The following is a 21,807-nucleotide window of genomic DNA, read 5'->3' as shown; positions in this document are numbered from 1 at the left end:
AGACTTGTATGAAGGCCAAGACGAGGACAGAGGGATAACGTTGAGAAGGAAGTCGGTAAGGATGGAAACGATTGGATTGATCTTGCCCAGGATATGGACAGATGGAAGGAAGGCTTGTGTTTCTGCAGACATAAACATTCGAGTTTAAGAAGGCTAGAGAGTTAGTGAGTTAGTTCTATGACTGTTTTATGAGGGAAATTGTAGCTTTGGGAGAAAAATAGCGGTGAGATTCCAATAATTTATGCCATTTGCTTAAACTTCCATTGTATATTAACCCTTGTTTCTTATTGTCATTTAGGTTATACGGAGTATAAAATCGTAATAATTTGTGTTTTCTTCCTTTTCATTGTTCCATAAAAACTCAAAATATCTTCGGACTGTGCATTTAATTAATCATATGAACTATTTCATATTAGTTAATAGTCAGAACTTAAAACACAATTTCTCAATAACTAACTACAAACATACCATAAATCTTACACAATGTTAAATTTCATAGTAACTAATGCTTTCGAAAACTGTACTTCGCTTTTTTGGAGATGGCAGAACTAAAGTAACAATATTTTATTGAGTTGAAACGCACAAGCTCCATCTTGAATCTAGCTTATCCCACTTGAAAAATGGCGAGCTCAACTAACCCAGGAAACAAATACTGTACACCATAGCCCATCTTTCACCGCCAACCCTACTAATTCCTCTCCCGTACAGAGCAGGGGGTGGGGTGGGGGTCAGGAGCTCCTGCGGTATTGATTTGAATGGGGGTTGACTCCCCTCATGTGGCGGCTGGGGTGCTGTGAACAAAGGACTCCGGCATAGGCGGAAAACTGCGAATATCCAGCCCCACGACAGTCACACGTATATTGGGGCTGTGCTTTTGGCGTTTCGAGAGGGTGTAAAATCTAAAAATGGTGATTAAAGAGTTCAAGCAGCAGATATGAAAAATCAAGTTATAATACATTTAATTGAAATGGATTCCAAAGGCAAATTTAGAACTATGAATGCCATAGCAATCAATATTTATCCCCATATGGTGACATAGAAACAAGATACGTCTAGCGAGTAAGCATCCGTATTCCTTAAGTGTACCAACCCAGCATTCGACTAGAGCGACTGGGCTAAATCGTCGAAAAAGTTTCATAATTGTGAACTTGGTTTGTACAGATGCATTTTGCACTAGTTAGTAAGTTTCAATAAATGAAACAGATAAAACATGTTAGGTATTTACAAAATTATTCATTAGTCTAACAGAAATGTACTACACATACAATTATTTGCTAACATGGGAAGGCTGATAGTTATTTCTTTATCTTTGATTTATAATTTTGTCTGTATGCTAGTATGATTATCGAACCGTAGTGGGCCAGTGGGCAGGAGTCTGACTATCACACGGGAGACCAGAGTTCGATTTCCGGGATGGGTGATTTCATGAGGATTTTTTTCCAGCAATGTTCCCACAAGGAATGGCTCTTGGGTTAAGTCAACTTCTGATAAATAGGAGGTAAAGCCAGCTGGAGCGCGGTGCTGATCACATCACTCCCACAAATTATCTATATTGTGAATGTATAGGAAGCTACCTCCAATTTCTCTTTTATGCCTTCACGCCATGTGGCTTCTTTGGCTAATCGCGACGATGAAGATGAGTGAAAATTACATGAAACTGATGAAGGGACAATCAAATAACACCCACGAAGGGAGTCGAACCCTCGGCCGCTATTATGAGGTATTAAATGAAACATATACTCAATGCTTGATCAGTGTGTTGAGACATTGTTCAGGTTCAAAGATTTGGTTAGCAGCTCAAAGTCTCCTTTCGCCCAGCTATTTACTTCTTCTCATCGTTTTGATTTCAGGTAAAGGTGAAGTAAGTGCCAAGCTCTTTAGACAGAGTCAACCTTCCATATGGAAGCTGATGGTCTTTTTGAGTAATGGCTTGAGAAAACCCTTCGTTGGAGGGGAGGGAGCGCATTCCAAGTTTTTGACCTTGACAAACTCCAGTCCCACGGAAGAGGTAGGATCAGAATTCATGTTCCACATATACCCAACCAAGCAGTGGAAGAGAGAAGCTTGGCGAGCGAACGGAAGTAAAAAAAATGATTAAACTTATTTGCAACGTGTGTTTCAAAACTGGGTTTAGACCTTGGAAATAAAAGTTAGGTCTTTCTTCATTTGGCACTGAAATGAAGTTTATATTCACGGATATCCTTTCTACATTGTTTTGATACGGGTTTTCTATATGCTTTGATGATATCTGCACGATTTGACATGCTTACCAGACTGAAGGGTACAGTCACGAACACTTCTGGCTTGAAGCTACACCGTCGATTTTCAATGGTATTGTTATGAACCCAGAAGTGTCCGTGTCTGTACAAGTCGAAGAGAATGACGTCAAAAATTGTAAATGTGGCCAAGGTGTGGAGTTTACGACACAAGACAGTGGTGGATTAATGACCTCCCGTTGGTGGGTGGATGGCCTTATTTTTAGCTGTCGCCCTCTTCGTTCACCAAAAATTTATTGTTAGTTTTAGACTAAGGAGACATTGCCATTTTAGATGACAAAGTGGCACGTGATCGCCATTTACGTTAAATGGTAGTTTCATTTTCATTTTTTATAAATTCCAGTGTGATCACTAAAATTTAGACAAGGAAGTGATTATCTAGGTTTAGAGATCAAGGACATGATAGCCGAAATTTAGAGGTCATTGAGGTGGTGACCTAATTTTAGATGTGAAGGAGATTGTAGACTAATTATAGGCACCAAACATATTGGGAATCTCTTCCCCTCCACCCTTAATCCGCGACTCTTGCTTTCATACCCGAAGGTTCTGAATTCTACACAAGGCGTTTGTTCCTTAACCGAAGGCACATAATTACCAATTATCCTCATCGCAGCGATTAAAGTTAAAAGGAGAAAATGTGACTAAATAACCAAATCACAGCACAGTACAATTAAAACACGGAAATACAGTTTGAAAGTTATATGCAAATTGTTATGAAAGCAACAGCTTCAAGAAAAAGTTTACATTCTGAAGGATGATCTACACGGATGTTTGAAAGGAGATAATTATGACGCGGCATTAGCATCAGGCTGAGCAAGTGAATGAGGAGCGTTGAAAGCTGTTATCGGTTCGTTCAACTGACGTCACCACAGCGTTAGAACGGGGATGAAAATCTGAGAATGGAGAGAAGATATACGGTAAATGAACGAATCCTCTGTGACTTACGGTAAAGGTATCAACCCGGCATTCGCCTGAATTAACTAGAAACGATATAAAAATGTCAAACAACGATGGGTTTGAATACATGACCTCCCGAATACGAATCCCGTCACTGTAGTTACTCGTTAGATTCATAAGATAGGACACAAATCGTGAATGTGAAAGTGAATTGTTTGAGCAGTGTATACTGATAAACGTTAAGAACATAACGATAAACACTACAGGGAAGAGAGAGTCTTAAAAAGAAAATCAGCCACTTATATTGCATTGAGGATTTAAGTGGGTAAATTGACGTTTGTATAAAAGTTTAGGGAATGTCTGTTCAGGGAATGTTGTCTGGAATTTTTGATTCGAGTATTGAGGTCATGTTAAGTTTAGAACCAAAAAAACACAAGTGAATTTGAAGTTGTTTGGGTAGTTTAAGGAGAGCATTAAGTTGTGGACTGATAAAGGCTTAATTACTATTTATTTTTTAATAAATATTATTACATGAAAAGAAAAGATAGACTTGTGTCTCAAAAATGGTACAGGGATGGCGTTGAAGGGGCGTCAGGGTGGTGAACCAATCACCGCATTTGAGAATGTCTTAAGTAGATGTTAGGGAGGGTGCGAATAAATCACTTGAAATTTTGGATACATTATAGACAAAAAAGAGAGAACTTCAGAACACACTATATGAAGCTACTTAAACTAATTGTTACCCTTCCACGTAGTGCCACCTAGACTGCATTTTGCGAACTAGCGAGGCTCTGGTGTCTGGACTCGCTAACCGCGTTTGTTACAACCTGTCCCGGTTCCCGCGCTAGCTGATCGTTGGCTTTTCTCCGAGCTGGGAAAAGTCAAAGCCAGGCAGCCAATTAAAATACGCAACGTCGCAACAACGTCTACGTAAGCGCCTCTCTTCTGGCTTCCATTCGCTCCTCGCTGCCCAGCAGACGATTTTTTCCTCGTTTCTCATTGGCACCGAAACTGTCGAGCGATCGCTAGCGCGGGAAACGGGACAGGTTCTAACAAACGCGGTATAGTATAATTCTCGCGTTGTGTCGTCCCTACGTGCTTGTGATTATCCCATCATCTCCTCATCTCATCACAATCCATCCTCATGTTCCCGATTAGCTAAACGTTGCAGAATAAAGGAAGTAAAATACACAATATGAAAATTAAAAACTAATAATTATGAATTCTGATCTGCAACTAGACTACTTATCCGAAAACTCGACGAATTCCAATCACATGACGGCAAAACGAATTTTAGAAGAAACTCACGAATATACCTTCCGACAACCGGCAGCCCTTGTGCATTCGTTCATATTTGCAGCAAGTCATTCTCTGTAAGAAAATAGATTCTAAATGACAGGTTTTCATTCGGAGGGGTAGGGGGCCCTATGCCCCGATAAATCACTCTCCAAAACGGGACCGGCTATCACGGTCACTCATCCCTCACGGCCACAGATGGCGTGCCAGCAAGGGTTTCCTCACCTGTTTCTCACCTTTATCAATTACTTTCTCTGATCTCCACGATCATTAGGCTCATGTTCCATCCTCTATTGAGGACAAAGATGACGCCCATCTCCCTCAAGAGGTCACGAAGCTCACTTTGTCTCTGGCTTAGCAGCGTCATTAAGAATCCCAAGTTTCTATGTGACAATGTATGGAAGCAGGACTCTGACAGAAATCACTTGTCTGTGTCTTGAGCAATATTCATGTCGGTGATAAAAGAAATGCATTATATCTTGATATTTTAAATTGCCATCATTAGCAGCACTGAAACACATGCTGCTCATGCTCATATTACATTCACCATACCTGTAGTTGGATCTTCAGTCACTTCTTTTGCCTTCTGGATTATCGCGACGATAAGGATGAATGATAATTATGACGACGCGCTACGAAGCCAGAGGTCCCAAGTTCGAACACTGGGTAATCAGTGGGTGTATCATTGTGTTTGTCTCATCATTTATTCTCATCGTCACAACTAACACAAGAAGTATAAAAGCGACGTAATATCCGAAATAGAAATAAGAAAGGATAAATAATGATCAGATGGAATTCGTGAAGGGACACTCACAAAAAAAATATGGAATGCTCAGGCAGGGACTCGAACCAGCAGCACTGGTGTCGAGATGGAAGTCGACAACTCAATGGGCTTGGTAACCAAGACAATTATCCTACATGCATACAAAAAATTGTATAGATTAGTTCTATACTACCAAACCTTTTCGGTGATACAATTCGGGGGGAAAGAAGTTTTCGTTCGCTATGATAAAGCACAATAAAATTAAGGAGGAATCAGCACACGATCCTGGCCGTGTCTCTAACCGCCAGACCCTAATCAGCCTGAAATTGTTGCAATTATAATAGTGTGCTGCAAGAATATATGTTTACGGAAGCTCCCCATACAGCACCACACAAGGAAACTTTGTGTGGATCAAGAACTGCTAGAGGTGGTGAGCAGGGGAAATAACACACTACATAATGTAAACAAATGATCCGAAGCAGTCTGTATGCCTATATATGTAGTTCATGCAAGAGGGTGCCTACATCATGATACGTCGTTCATAAACGCAGAACCAACGCAGCCGGCACGGACCTACAGAAGTCATCCATGTTTCTACAGGATGCCACGCGGTCCAAACGGAATACATTGTTTACAGATTTCTCTTTCCCAAGAAGAATAGCTTGTGTTGCAACTTGATTTCGAAAACAGAACAGTGAGGTGACCTACAGAAAAGGGACGAAAGTATTCGCTTGACCTTGGGACTATCTCAATACGCATTCGACCAGAATGGACAAATTCATTTATTTATACACACACATTCAACGTGGTATGAATCGTAGAACCCGGGTAAGCTTCCGGGCGGAGGCACATTACACACTGAGGTGAGGGCCTCCCCGATGGCGCAGTGGTAGCGTCGCCGCCTTGTAATCAAGGGATACCGGGTTCGATACCCGATGGAGGCTCATAGTGGTTCGGATCCCACTTTAAACTGTAGGTCCAGACCCGATTAGCCTACCTGAGCACAAAGTGGACATGCTTTGAATCGCAGGAAAAGACACTTGCGTGCATTAAAGTAACCATGTGAATATGAAATAAATAAATAATATATGTGTACGGTCTTGTACACATGACAACAAGCTTTCACCGACATTTTCTCAGGTGTTCCGCCAGGAATTTTCGTGAGAAACATCGGGTCGTTGGTAAAAAAAACTGAATTAAGCAGTGATAGCAGTCAAAAGTTGGTTTATCGAAGATTGATGTAAGTCTACTTTATATTCAGATAGGCTAATCCAGGCTGGACCTACAGTTTAAAGTTGGATCTGAAACACTATACAATATGGCTTCACCAGGTATAGCCTGGGACCACTTGGGCAGTGTGCTAATACAATTGACAAGAGTGATTGGAATGGACCATAAGAGTATAGATTGTGTTTTGTCATAAGAACTGTTCAGTGAATGAGTTGTAGAAGATACCAAGATGAATGTTAATGCAACTCACACACACTTTTTTTGGGAAAGAGATGTCTTGTTGCTTTCATTAGTGTCACTACTTGTTGTCACTAATATTGTTATTATTATTATTGTATAATTTTCTACTAAAAATATGAAATGAGCAAATGTCTGTTTAAAGTTGTGGGCAAAATCAATTCACAAAGTTTATGTTGTTTAATGTATGACATAAAAAACTCATTTTCGGAATTTAAAAAACGATCATGGAATCATTTATTGTTTGTAATTTACATGTTAGGATCTCATTTTTTAATGTACAGTCATCGGCAATAAAAATAGGACACCTAGATCCTGAAATACTCCCTTCCCTGCAATGCGTTATGTGTGTTGCTTAACTCTACGGCGGTGGTAGAAGTTGCCATTGAAAACACGAGTATACCTCGGTTATTCTACGCTTGTATAATGCTAATTAACTGTAAAATATATCATTTGTCGACTATCATAAATATAAGCTTCTTCTATACCTTTGCCAATTTCCAAGGTACATTTTAGTAATGTATATGTAGAGTTATCTTAACCCTTCTTCTTTCGACAGCTTATGTGCTCAAAAGATCACACAAAGAGCATCTCTCCTACTAAAACAGGAGCCAAGGCTTGTTGACAGCATTAGAAGATTACGCCAAAGAAATTAACTCTTCCGGTTATCTAATCCGCACCAAACTCAACACCGCCATATGCCCAGTGCTACCTGCTATCTTTAAACTGAGTATGATTCAGATCAGCCAACTATGTACTTTTGCAGCTAGACGCAGCAACGGAAGATCAACACGCATATTTTTTTTTTCCATCCACTCCAAAACGGTCTTTTCCGGTTAGCTGACTCAAGCCAAACTTATGTTGGCTCGTACATCACTTTCCATTCAATCTATAAGCTAAACGTGGTCCTAACGAACAAGTGTAGTTTAATAATATTGACATAAGTAGGATTGAATGATTTAGTTTATTTTACTTCGCGTTTTGTGCCTCTTGGCTAATTTGCGAAGATGGGGATGAGTGATGAAATTGATGAATGGACATTCACAAACAACCAAGCCCGAGTGGGATTCGAACCCGGGAGACATAAGTAGGGGAAGGTAATATGAATACAAATTAATAAAGATTGTGAAACTCGCAAAAAATCAGACGAAAGGTCTAATAAAGGCAGGATATATATATATATATATATATATATATATATATATATATAAATATATATATAAATATATAAATTTCGGAAAAAAAAGAGCAGATAGAAATCAAACAGCATAAGAAAAAGAAAAAAGTAAATACCGGAAAACAAAGTAAAATCATGTAAGATTTTTAAAAGTGAAGAAAACTGAAAAATTGAAAATAAATATATGTACAAGAGAAATCAAGGGAATAAGAGACAGCTACGAAAAATAAAAAGTGAAATTAAAACTCAAAATTCACTGAACATTGATTCAAGACTGACAATCAGGTACCAATTTCAACAATTTAGACTTTTGTGCAAAAGCACTTTTCGAAATATGCAACGGTATTCAATGATATCCAACGTTTCAAGTATTGTAGTCATAATAACTAGCGGTATTTGTGATACAGGATGCTCCAAAAAAAATGCACACGTTTACTGCCTGTAACTCGTTAAATTTAGGTTCTTTCCAGATGTAATAATGGCGAAAACAGACTAAGCTTTGAAAAACAATATCGTAAAATGATAATGGAAATGCGAGTGCGGAATTAAAGAGCAAACACGGTTTTAAATAAATCCTTCAGTACTCGATTTGGAGATGTTTCAAGCAGATGTTCAAGACGCCTGGAAGCAGCGTTCTGGAAGACAGCGTACGTCCATGACCTCCACAACAGAAAATTAGTTGCTGGGCAAAAAATCTGTGCGGTAAGCGGCTCATGAGATAGGAATTTCAAAATAAAGCGTCCATCGCAATTTGAAGCTTGTCCATCGAAAAAGATTTATTCCGAAATTAGTTCACGCCCTCCAACATTCTGACTGAGGAGTAGAACTATCCGAGTTGTTCCTCGCAAAATGTGTAGACAAGGTACAACTCTCAATCACGCCTTCAAGCTTTTTAGAAGTGATGAAACTACATTTAAAATGAACTATACTCATTGAACAGCCAATCACAACTGCAACCGGGCAAATCAGAATAACAGACTGTGCCACCTTAGATGTGCCATTAAATGACGTGGACTTGCTACAGGAATACGTTCAGTGGTTCAGAGCAGTTGGGTCATGTAGATGAGAATTGTATTTCCACCCAGATGAAGTATACCTCCTCACTACCAGCACGATGTGACCCAGCTCGTGCGTTCACCATACTACCAGACTACTACTGGCACAAAACAGTCAGGCACGTATCTAGAAATACGTTTCGGGGGGAAGGGGGGTAACCAAGTGTCTGGAAATAATGTTTGAACTAAAATAATTATATTAAATTAATTAAAATAGTATTAATTTAATTATTCAACTTAATTAATATAGCTTTATTACATAGATAGGTAAAAGGACGGTATAATAATAGTGATATAACAGCACGTATTCAATATCTAGCTTACATGTAGTTAAGGTCGGCAAAATTTGTAAAAAAAAAAGGGTCCTGGAAAGGAAATAATGTAAAATAGATATAGAATTCAATATTTATTGAATATAAGAAACAGGATGTTAGATCCAGTTGACGAAAAATAAAATGTTCCTGGTGATATTCTATGAATGTTACGTTATAAGTAGTAATAAATCTTGCATAAATCTTCTTTCATACTGTCATTCAAACCCGTATGATCACAATATAATCCTTGCCTTACAATGAGTTTGGTGAAATAAATAAATAAGTAGCCCTTGATTACACAGCAAGTATATTTACATTATCTAATTTTAATTACTTTTATTATTTCATTATTTCATTTTTGTACTCAGTAAGTCTGGACCCACTAAATACATCCTTGTCTACAGTTTACTTCTTTAACTTGGATTATAAAACATTTGGTGCATATTAATATACATTGTATTTCACAGCGTGTGTGCATTTTGACCACCAAGTAAGGGTAATGAGAAGTCCTAACCTATACGCAAAATGTAATGAAGAAATGTGACCATTTACGCCGTCCCAAAATTAGTCTTTCCATGTCAGAATTTACACGGCTCAGAAAGAAATCAATACCCATTCTCGAGTAAAAATTATTACCGACAACTTTCAACGCAATCTAGTGAAGAATTCATACATTCTTAACATTTAACTAATCAAAATTTCACATAGGATTATTTTTCCAAATATGAACTCGATATTTTAGGTTTCTAATACACAAGACAACACCGAAAATAAACAGGTTTGTACAGGCAACAGCAAAGATAATAATAGGCAAATTGTCCATCATTATTTTCGTGCTTTTGTGTTCTATATTGTTATTTTGAGGAACGGATGCAACTGCTTAGTGACATTTTTATTTCAATTCGTGATCATCGTGTGGAAAACAGGCTGAATGCAAATGATAATGGACAATTCGCCAATTACTTTTGCCATTGAGTGTACGGTACATGAATTAAGATTGCTCTGATAAGCTATATTTTTTTCAGGCTTCACGCAAGGCCACAGAATGTTCTTAAGTTATCAGATGAGGCATAACGAGACAACCCTCGTCGGGGGTGGGTACACCGACCCCACCCGTGGGAGTAAGAGCGCCAGGGCGATCCACAGAATCATAAGAACGACCAAGTCGTAAGCTGCCTAGCCAACCCCTTTGGCCCGCGATGCCATTTTTGGGCATCAGTTGGGGGGGTAACCTTATCCACGATCGTGCCGCGCCGTGCGGATGCGCGCGCTCACACGCTCGGTGTGCGAGAGAAAAAATAAGAAACTTGTAGGTCTCGGCTATACTCCGCGACACGAGTCCGCAGTGTTTCCAGCTCACCGTGCGAATATATCCCCAAAACTTTTATGTATCGCGCTTTGATTATTTTATAGTGGTTTTTCTACATCTTTAAGTTAATGATGAAATAAGTTTAAGGCATCCATGCGCTACGCGGGGATCCAACAGAAGAGTTCTGGTTCACAAGCGTGCCACTCTGCAAAGGAACCAGGTTATTCATATTTATTTTATTTTACGTCGCCTTCTACCACTCTTGCGACGATGTGGATGAATGGTGATTACATGAAATGGATGAAAATTCCCACGCAAACATGGACATGACACACGACACAATCCCCACAGAGGTATATGCTAGTTGTGGGCCCAGGCGCCACATCGTTGTTAGCCTGCAGTTTCCAGGGTGTATTACGTAGAAGCGATTGATATTTGGATCTTTCAGACAGCTAAGACCATAATCTTGTTGCTATGCCCTACCTTCCTAGGTCAACCGCGACGATTTTGATGAATGGTAAAAACAGATGACACAAACATTGCGAAATAACCTCGTCTCCACCAGGATTCGATCTAAGATCCCGGACTTGATAGCACGTTCGCCAAACCAACCCTCCAGAGAGGCCGGCTCTTTATCAATCCCGATAAAAAAGTATAATAAACTATTTAAATAGAATCAGCTCTGGATTCAAACTCAGGACCTTCTGTGTTGCAGCAGGTTACGATAAGAGCTACGTCTGTCAGTGACATAGGAACGGGGGGAGGGGGGAGTGTTACAAGCCTCCAATAATGCACAGACGTCTCTCACATAATTGTATTATCTTCTTATTTCACATCGCTGAGGATGTGAATTGATGAATGAACGTTCACAAAAGAACAGCCATGACAGGGCTTGAACGTGGAACCTTCGATGGCGAAGCCCCTCGACGTGCTCGTACACAGTGGCAGATCATTTCATATAAGTGCATGATACTCATATATTATACACCATGCGCTCTCATTTCAATCAATCAAATGCAATAACAGCTACGCTCTTAGTCATTACAATACACACTTACATATCCAGATAAGAAAGAAAATTCATATTTTCCCTTAAAAAATTAACTCTTATGACTACTCAACACTGACAAACACGTATCGAAGTCAGGATAGTGACAGGTCAATAACAGCAATATTTACAATATTCGCACTGTAATCTCCTCGTAATACAGTTCATACGTAACATAAAAAATCATGGTGTCACCGAGAATTTTAATGCGCCTGGCAACATTGTGGAACGAACTGGCTCGCCTGAACACGCATGCTTGGTTAAATGTGTGATGCGTAAGGAGGAGTGCCCAAAAATAGGTAGCCCCAAGACGACGGTGTACGGCTACACACAGAGACGATCGTGATATCCAATGGCAGCCAATTTTACGGTGGTACTAACGATTCGATAATGCCATCCCCTCCCACCTCTGACAGCGCCAGTTCCTGTGCTGCAATAAATCCCGACTCCCCAGGTGGGCATATCAATATATATTCCATTCATCCGGCCAGACAGAATGAAAAACGAGTAGCTGCAACCCACTTGTGAGAAGATTTCACAATACGGACTGAAAATTGCACAGAAACTATCAAGTTTTGTCAACTTAACACAAACCAATACTGAACAGCCCAGTGTGAAGCCCTGGTTCGAATCCCGGGTTGGGCATGGGTGTTCTTTGTGAGTGTCCCTTCATCAATTTCATCATATCATCCATCATCTTCGATCTTCGCGATTAGCCAAAAGTGGTAGAAAAGCGAAGTAAAATAAACTGAATCAACCAATCAATGAATAGACCAGTGTAGTTCGCTGCACTTTTGACACTAAGTATAGTGTTGTTGTATCCAGTTTTGTTGCGATTAATCCACAATAATAATCCACTGACAATAATAATACATGTGTATTCAAAGACAAGAGCACAGAGCAAATTGTGACAGACTAATCGAAATCGAATTTGAAATACTAGACCACAGGCCAGGATTTTCTTTGAGTGAGGGGCCAGGCACATACTTAGAAATATATTTTTGTAAGGTTCGAACAAAGTATCAGTAACAATAATAATAATATGATAATAACAATATAATATATAATAATATAAAAGTTTAAATTAATATATTAATATAATTTAGAAGTCTATTCATAATGCGTACCTTAAATTGTACTGCATTATTATTATGTAATTAGGTATAGATTATATAACAGCACGTATTCATTATCTAGCTTACGTGTAGTTAAGACCGCCAAAATTTGTATAAAAACAACTTTACAGGTAAGAAAATTAATGTCAAAAGACAACGAATTGAATATTTGTTGAATAACAAAAGAGGATGTTAGATCCAGTTAATAAAAAGCAAAGTTTCTGATTAATATTTTATGCATAAATAGTAGTGTGCAAAAATCTTAAGGTACTGTCATTCAAAGTCGTATGACCCCAGTGTAATAATTGCCTTCCAATAGGTTCGGCGGAAATAAATAACTCTCAATTATACAAGTTTTAATTTAAATTCACTGCAGTTTAGAAGGTAAATAACTTCTATCCTTGGTTTTTACTGTGTTTTCATACAACAAATGATAAACAACTCGTATACTTTCATTATGTAAGTTTGGTACTTGGTAAGTCTTTCAGGGGGCTCTGAGGGTCCGCAACGCGTCCTTTGAGGGGGAGGGAGGGGTCAAAAATTGTGGAACATAGAGATGCTGTGGGGTTCATTGAATTAGGTGATTTTCCGTCACTTTTCTGTCAAGTATCAGTACCACTTAAGTCCACTTTATGCACAGTAAGGCTAATCGGGACTGGACCTACAGTGTAAAGTGGGTTCCGAACCACTGTGCCATGTGCCTCTACCGGGTATCGAACCCGGGACCCCTATTATTTGTGGGGAACTCCATCCTAAATAAACTAGATGTAAACAAAGGCATGTGACAGTTATCTTCCTATTGATTAATTCTTAATTCACATTTTTTAAATGCATGATGTTACCAGGCATACAGAACACATTTAAATTGTATACACTCATTATAATCGTTTAGTGAAGACTAATATATTCATTGCACTATATGCTCCTGGGCGCAAAGTGTCTACAGAGAAATTGTGGTCGGAAAGACATAATGATTTATTTGCAATTACTTCATTTTTCTCCTTTTAGTAGATGTCTCCATCCAGAAGCTATTCTCAGTGACGTGCCCAAGGGGGGTTGGTGACGGTCATAACCCCCCCCCCCCCCTTTGGCCAAGTATTTCTTTAAAAAAAAGATGATGATGGTCGAAAATATGGTAAAATGAGAGCGGACTATTAAAAAAGTATACGTAACCGCGACCCCCTTTCAAAAATCGTCAGCACGCCACTGGCTATTCCCCTATTCCAAAGTTGCTTGCGAGAGTAATTCTCCACAAAAAAGCTTTTTAAAAAACTGACACGTCCAATGGAACCTTCTTGACTTCGCTAACAAAAGCTACAAGCAATGGTCCAGTCTCCTACAACTACCACAAACGGTTACAGCGTAACCATGGAAACAGCACGTTCTAATATTTCCGGATAAGCGGGCGTCATCTTTCAGCTGAGATTTGCTTTTTCTTCTTTGACACACAAGAAGACACATCCGTCAAGCCCTGAAGGACCGATTCGTAACACGAACATGGACTGAAACTCAAGTGTCTGCACAACATGAACCCATTACATTTCATCACAAATCAATCCGTTCATTTACACTGAATACATCTCAATTCAACTAAACTATATATGTGTGTTTCATTCAATGTTTTATATAGATGTTTGTTTGTATAAGCTTTACTCCATTTTACTTTATAATTGCATCTATCCTTCTTAGATATAATGGCGTGATAAATATCTCTGTCTTTTTAACGTCAACATTTGTTTAAGTCCACTTATGCTCGCTCAGACGAGCTAATCGGGGCTGGACCTACAGATTAAACTGGGATCTAAATCATTATACAGTGTGCCTCCACCGAGAATCTACCCGCGATTATATATCTCTCTCTCTCGTAATTAATTTTGATTAGGATTGTACTGCAACTTTACGTTCAGCTGTTGCAGGGGTCCCATAAGTACAAAATATCTATTGATTAATTAGATTTTTTAAACTTCGCTTTTCTTACACTTTTGACTAATTGCGAAGATGAGGATGAGTAATGACTAGGGCTCGGATTTTTAGGTAAATAAATATTTTTCTCTGCGAGTAGATATGACCTCGTAAGCGAGTTACAAATTCCGATCATGGTAACTGGAGCCTATATACCAAATTTTATTTCACATAAAAACACATATTTTCAAATTTTTTTTTATGTAAATACACATTTCTTACAATACGATCATAAATGCATAAAATGCATGTCTTGTCACAGAAATTCCACATAAAATTTCATATCTACTTTTTTTTTAAGGTTCCTCAGAAAGAAATCAAAAGTCATTTTCTTATAGTCGCTAGACTTTATTTCGCATCTTACAGTGGGAAAAAAATTATGTAAGACCTCTCAACAGTATCCAGTCTGGATGAAATATCATACCTTAAGTATGCGAGGTTGACTTCGTGTGACGTGGAACCAACATTTTCGCAGTATAAGACACTGTTTCGGGGCAATCGTCAGTCATTCGTGATGGACAATTTAATGATGACAGTCGTGGTGTATTGTAATTCACCACTATTCACAAAAACATGCTAATTTCATATGGTGAGTGCAGCTGTTTTTAAGCAGAAATTGTCAACATTTTTAACACATAAAAATACATATTTTCCATGTTTAAGTATATAAAAATCAGAGCCCTGGTAATGACATGATGAAATTGATGTGAGGATACTCGCAAAAAACACCCATATCCAGTCCGGGATTCAAACACGGGTCCACAGTCGTTGCAGCGCGATGTGCTAACCACTCCACCATGGAGGCCGACGAAAATATTTCTTGAGTGCCCATGTAAGGGATGATTTTTCGGAAGGCACTCAAATATCAATCTCTTTCATTCATACCTGTAAACTGGATTTGCAGGTTAACGAATCCCTGGCGCATGGTCCCAAAGCCAAGATAATTGTGAGGTTGTGTGTGATCTTGTGTATTGTCCATGTGTGACCTGTGTAGCAACTCAACTTTTATCGTGCGTAGGAAGATTTGTAATCGTCCGCCTAGTGTTAGACATAGCTTTTAGTCTTAGTAAGGAATTGATCTAGACAATGGCCTGTCCTTGTTTGGGTTTCTTTTTAAGTCAACTTTATGCACAGAAGGGCTAATCGGGACTGCTCCTACTTTAAAGTGGGGTCTAAACCACTATGTGCCTCCACCGGGTATCGAACCCGGGAGCCTGTCCCATGTTTCATTGTTGACAAGAAGCCTAAGAGCTGATACAGTCATAGCTAATTTGGATGTATCTTACTCTTGTGCTCTGAATAAATTACCACATTCTTCTTAATGGGCATTATTTGATTTTGTTTTTGACAGCCAGAAACGGGAAAGTGAGTGGGAGGAGCGAAGCAGTGCGCGCTGCTGCAAACAGCTGGTAGCTGCAGTTGCGTTGCAGCAGGTCAGTATGGACTGGTGAATCGGCAAAAAGTATTCACTTTCATTTGTTTGTTCTAAAATTGTGCAGGTTTGTAATAGTAATACGTGAGAAGAAACGGTGGATATAAGCCTACAGATCCCGTGTGGACATTGGCATATCCTAAAATGTATTTTCTTGGGCGGAAAATATGCACAAGCTTCATTCAAGGTCATTGCATGGTGCATCGAACTTTCTCGCAACACATCAACCCACATTTTCAGAAGTGCAATGAGGGGGGAAAGTATGAACTAACAGGAAACGACTGAATATTAATGCAAAAATGAAAGTGAGAAAGATTGTTTACAAGTACGGTCTAAATATCTAAGTAATGAAATGCTGCATGTTTCTGAAGAAAAAAAAACGATTTACATAACACTTCAATCGAGAAATATATCCAACGGCGGAAGTAGTAAACATTACAATAAGACGCTCCAGTAAACAAAATTATAAATATTGTTCAAACGACAATGGGGAATGCTGTAATACGAATGCCAACGGTGTCATTCACTGGCAACAGAAATGAATTAATTTGCATTGTAATCGAGGGGACCAGATCCCACTTTAAACCATAAGCCCAATCTCGATTAGCCTACCTGAGCAACACAAACAACAGCAAATTTGCAAAAAAATACTACACTGTACGTCCAATTCAAAGATAAGTGTGGACACTAATTGTCCGCGTTTTCAATTGACTGAAGGCTGTTTGTCTTTTGTTTCAATTCTAGAATTTTACATCGAACAAAATACGATAAATGAATATTGTGATGCACAAATTGAGTACACTTCACTGTGCTACCTAGGTATGATGGACTTCTCGAATGTCGTATTCGTTAATGCTAGTAATAAAGGGATCCCACGTTCCATTCCCGGTGAGGAATCTGTAGTTCAGATCTTAAGTTTTTTTTTCTTTGCATTGGTCACTACACATAATAATTTTAACTTACACTGCCGTTTACAATTCTGATAACACTTCCTCGCAAATGAACCCAGGACTTTTAGTTTCGGAACGCACCACGCGAAATGATACACCAGTGTGGGTAACTGGTCTGCCCACAACTACTTTGCATTAACCACTTAACCTGTCAACAGTACTGAACATAATAATCCACTCCGTATCATAGTGGCTCACGCTGTCGCCAATCAGAGCACATGCTTTTGAAATAGATTATCAAAAAAATATATCGAAGAACAAAATGCTATTTATTTCTATTCTGTGGTGAAGAGAAATACACTTGGAAAGTATAAACGTGTGGTGCCAGCTTGTCTCTATTTATTTATTCACAATTATACAACAAATTATAAGGTATATTTCTACAGCAGTGAATGATGCGATAAATTATATTCGACAACCAACCATAAAATATAATAATTATTTTTTGTTGATCTTTAATTGAAGGTTAGATAAACAAAATTATCTGCCGAAATGATATTTTCTATTTTCAGTCAATATAATCATTAATCACATAGTTTCCCTGGTGTTTCAAATAATACCGAGCAAATATATCAGACTTCTTCCGAGTTTTCTTGTGAAACTGTTGTCATTTGTCACATATTTCCTTGATCGTATATACGGTTCTTGGGCCATGAACGCTTTAATTGTATCGTTCGTGAACGAACAGCTTAACTGACTCCCGCTACGTACACTGAAGAATTGGCATTAGTTTTAGAAATAGTTTCTAAAGGTGATTGCATAAGTTTGGACATGAAGGTGAGCGATCTCTGTGTTAAACGTTAAAGAACGCTGGTCGCTTCTTTGTACAGCATACAAGACAAGGGGTTAACGCCTTTTTATACTTCTAAAGTGGAGGTCAGTATTTGCTCTTATGTTAATCGGTGATTTGTAGTTATTTTCAGACGTTTCAGAATGTCACTTTGTTTTAGATATCGTGGAGAGATGCCATTTACTCTTATGTTAATTACGACTTGCATTTTTACGTGGCTTGATGGGTGATAGATTCATTTTAGACTCCTAAATATCGATCGGCGATCGCTATTGCTCTTGTGTAATTTTACGACTTATAGCCAAGTCTAGACGTCAGACAGGGAGTAATCGCTAATTACTTTGTGTTCACTGACGACTCGAGATGGGGCCCTCCCTCCAAATCAGTACAGTGGGATGTACAAATATTGCTCGACAAATTGTTCACGACTATTTACATACATTTATCTCTTGCTTCCTACATGTTTTCTAAGGAACAGAATTTTATGTACACTGGTATAGAGGTTGTTAACAGTTCATTTGGCATTATGTTTCAATTCCTGAAGCTCTTGTTGCATAGAGCAATGATTATACAAATGGTGATGGACAATTTGCTTGGTAATACTTATGCATCCCACTCTACATGAGTGAAAGGGAGTGGATGCACACAAAAGTATCTATTGTACAGTGGGATCCATTAGTATTGCTCGGCAAATTGTCCATGACTATTTTCATGAATGTTTCTCTAACATTCTATGTGTTTGTAAGCGATGGGTTTTTATGTATGCTGGTGCAGAAGTTGTCAATAGCTTGTTTTGAGTTTTCTTTTAATTCTTGAAACTCTTATTGGGTCAAATAAAGTGCACGAACATGCTGGACAATTTGAACGGTAATACTCATGGATCTCACTGTACTAAAGAGTTCCTATATTGCCAATTGGAGTTCCCCTACTGGAACCTCTAACAATATCCAATATCTGGTATCGCCTATGGACATAAAATATACTTAAATTTCAGAGAAGCAGCTCCTTTCAACAATATGTCAAGTATCGGGGTTTGGTGATTGAGGACAAATGGATTAGTCGTTCTAACGTGAGATATCAGACTCTTCTGATAACCAAGTGGTTGCTGTGTATCTTTACCATATACAAGGACAGACATGATAAGGCAGCTATTACTGTCTACTTCACTGTTTACAATGTTAGATAAAACAGTTTAGGAAATTTGTTTTATAGTTATCATATTGCAAAAAGACATGCAAATATAAGGGAGAACGCCTGTGTTATCAATAGTTGCTCTTTATTTGCTAAAATAGTTTGCTATTGACTTAAAGTTGATATTCCAACGTATGAAGTGAATAAAAAAAAGTTATTGAGTAGAGGGGCGGACTTTTATCATCGTAAAGGTCATATTTGAACATGTCGGTGGGGGAAGGACAATTATGGTCTCCCCCAATAGTAAATTTCCCCCCTTTCCATTTCAATGGGAGGTATAAACAACATGTAAATAAATTATCATACATTGGCTTTTCTTGCTTAAATTAACTTTTGTTCAAACCATGCCGTAAGAAGCGGTGTTGTCTTTACACGTTATGAAAGCACACAAGATTAGAGCTGGTTAATATCGCAGTATGCAGGTACACAGTAATGTTTTCGGTTTTGCAAAATCCACGATCCAAGGTACCAACATAGCACAAGAACACACTGCCGACATTATTATTGTAGGCGGCGCTTTCTTTCTGCAAACCATCTCGCATCTCCCAACACACACACGATGAACATAAACAAAACACTCCACAACGACAACACAAATTATGTGCACTAAACATGGTAGGCACGCGACAGTTAGCTCGATACCCCTTCCCACGTTACAAAATATTGCGCGCTACACATTCTTTGATATTGTGTACATACATACCTTCTTCTGCTGTTTCTCCCAAGCCGGGTCGAGTAGACCTTCCCTCTCCCACTCCTCTTCAGGCTCCATATAGCCATCTCCGTAAGGATCCACACTATTAAAGGCTTCGGTCATCGTTACTAGCGTGATAGTAGACAGCTTCTACTATTCGAAAGGGTTCCTTCCACAGCAGAAAATCGAGGCAGGGCGTGACACCTCCACACTCACACACGCACCGTACAAACCCACCAGCTCTCGTAGTCTTTCCAATCAAACGATCATAATCAGTGTTGCCAGGCAAACCAGTGTTGCTCCACTACATGCTATCCTAAATAACACCACAAAGGTTCTTCCGAATAACCAAGGATAAATTTGCTAAATATGCTTATGAATATCTCTCGTGTTGGCACGTGGTTGCTATATTCTTTCATATTTAGTTAGAAAATAACTAAAACTCCGTGTCGCAGCAGATCCTTGAATAATAAGTTGGTCACAACCACTCACAACTCACATTGGAGCCGTTTCGGCCGAACATTTAGATTGGCGTGTGCGGTAGAACAAACAACACAATGTGAATAAGTGTGGACTCACTGGACTGTTACCACGCACACATATAATTCCCTTGTCTGTGCTTTTACATTGGAGCGGAGCTACTTTGACTTCCACGGCCGTGTCTCACAAACACAAATGTTATTTTCGGCCGAATTCGTCAGATGTGCAGTGCCGTGAGTTCATTAATAATTGATTTCTGACATTATTTGGGTGACAATAGTGGACAATAAAATATTTATTGACTGATTTTACACACGTAAACCAGTATGTGATACACACGAATCAAAAACTACTAAGAAAACTGTGTATTTTTTAATGTATAAGGCCTATAAGGGAATTACAAAGCACTAACTAGATCCTTGGTTATTTAAATATGACCAAATAGTAAAAATATCCCCAAATCTCGTTAACCCACTCCTTTAACTCCCCAATATTATTTCAGCAACGGGGTTTTCCAACGTAACATTTCGTCAGCCGTGTCGATTGATTGATTGGTTTATTTTAGTTCGCTTGTCTGCCACTTTTGGCAAATCGCGAAGATGAAGATGAGTGATGATGTAATGAAATTGATGAATGGGCACATGTCCAGGCCAATAATCGAACCCGAAATTCCTGGCGTCGTAGTGCGCTGTGCTTGGTAACTACTCTGCCACAAAAGTCAACTCGTCGCCCATTTTGCCGGCCCCCATGGCGGAGTGGTTAGCGCATCGCGCTACGACGACAGGGGTCCCGGGTTGGAATCCCGGCCTGGGCATGGTTCATCAATTTCATCACATCATCACTCATCCCCATCTTCGCAATTCGCGAAAAAGGGGCACAAAATCGAAGTAAAATAAACCAAATCAATCAATCAATCGTCGGCCGTTTTGGCACTTTCTCCACATAAAACTCTTATCAGCACACTGATATTCCTGATACATTGTGACTCCACAACCCCAGAACATCCGTAGTAGAATACGGCATGTGGCCATAAGGTCAGTGTATCGACGAGGTCCATTGCAACTGTATTCTGACATTCATTACCAGAATCCATTACTTCTTCCCTTCAAGCAGCTCACGTTGCCGGGCCAACATAGTCATAATTTGGAGTTCTTATCACGGATCGAACCCCGGAGTGTTTGTACTACATGCGAGAAGAAATATTTAGCTGCGTGAGATTGATCCTTCCCACTGGCATACGCAGAGGGAGGCTGATGGGACTACAGCTGTCTACGAAATTTTGAGAAAAGCAACATTTTCAAATAAAATTAGTGAATAACTCTGGGGAAAACCAGAGTGGTAAATGCAACCCCCATTAAAATGACCCCTGATTGCCAATTTTGGGAGTGAAAAGTCCTAAATATGCGAAATATCTTATTGCGCTCCCCTCTCCCTTCCTAGAAAGCGGGTTAGAACTCTTCACCGCTACAATTCCAGCTCTCTCCAAAAAAAATCCTGCGTACGCCTGTGATCCTTCAGTAGTAGTTTTGTTGTGAAGTTTTGTATCATGGGCCAAGCTGGTCCAGTCGGTAGTCGACCTTTTGTGGCAGAG

General features: G+C 39.1%; 1 protein-coding gene across 3 annotated transcripts in view; it reads right to left on the bottom strand.

The window, feature by feature from the left end:
* Actn (alpha actinin) overlaps positions 1-19,994 on the bottom strand; it is a 173,701-nt gene extending 153,707 nt beyond the window's left edge. For all 3 annotated transcript variants that reach the window (XM_083111723.1, XM_083111720.1, XM_083111721.1), the window contains exon 1: positions 19,746-19,994. In XM_083111723.1, the coding sequence (XP_082967849.1) occupies positions 19,746-19,859 (114 nt within the window). In that variant the 5' untranslated portion in view covers positions 19,860-19,994. The remainder of the gene's footprint in view (positions 1-19,745) is intronic.
* Positions 19,995-21,807: the final 1,813 nt, after the last annotated feature.

This window comes from Lepisma saccharinum, chromosome 25 (genome assembly GCF_977018435.1).
Source record: "Lepisma saccharinum chromosome 25, izLepSacc3.1, whole genome shotgun sequence".
NCBI classification, from domain to species: Eukaryota; Metazoa; Arthropoda; class Insecta; order Zygentoma; family Lepismatidae; genus Lepisma; species Lepisma saccharinum.
This window is presented reverse-complemented; position numbering and strand designations above follow the sequence as displayed.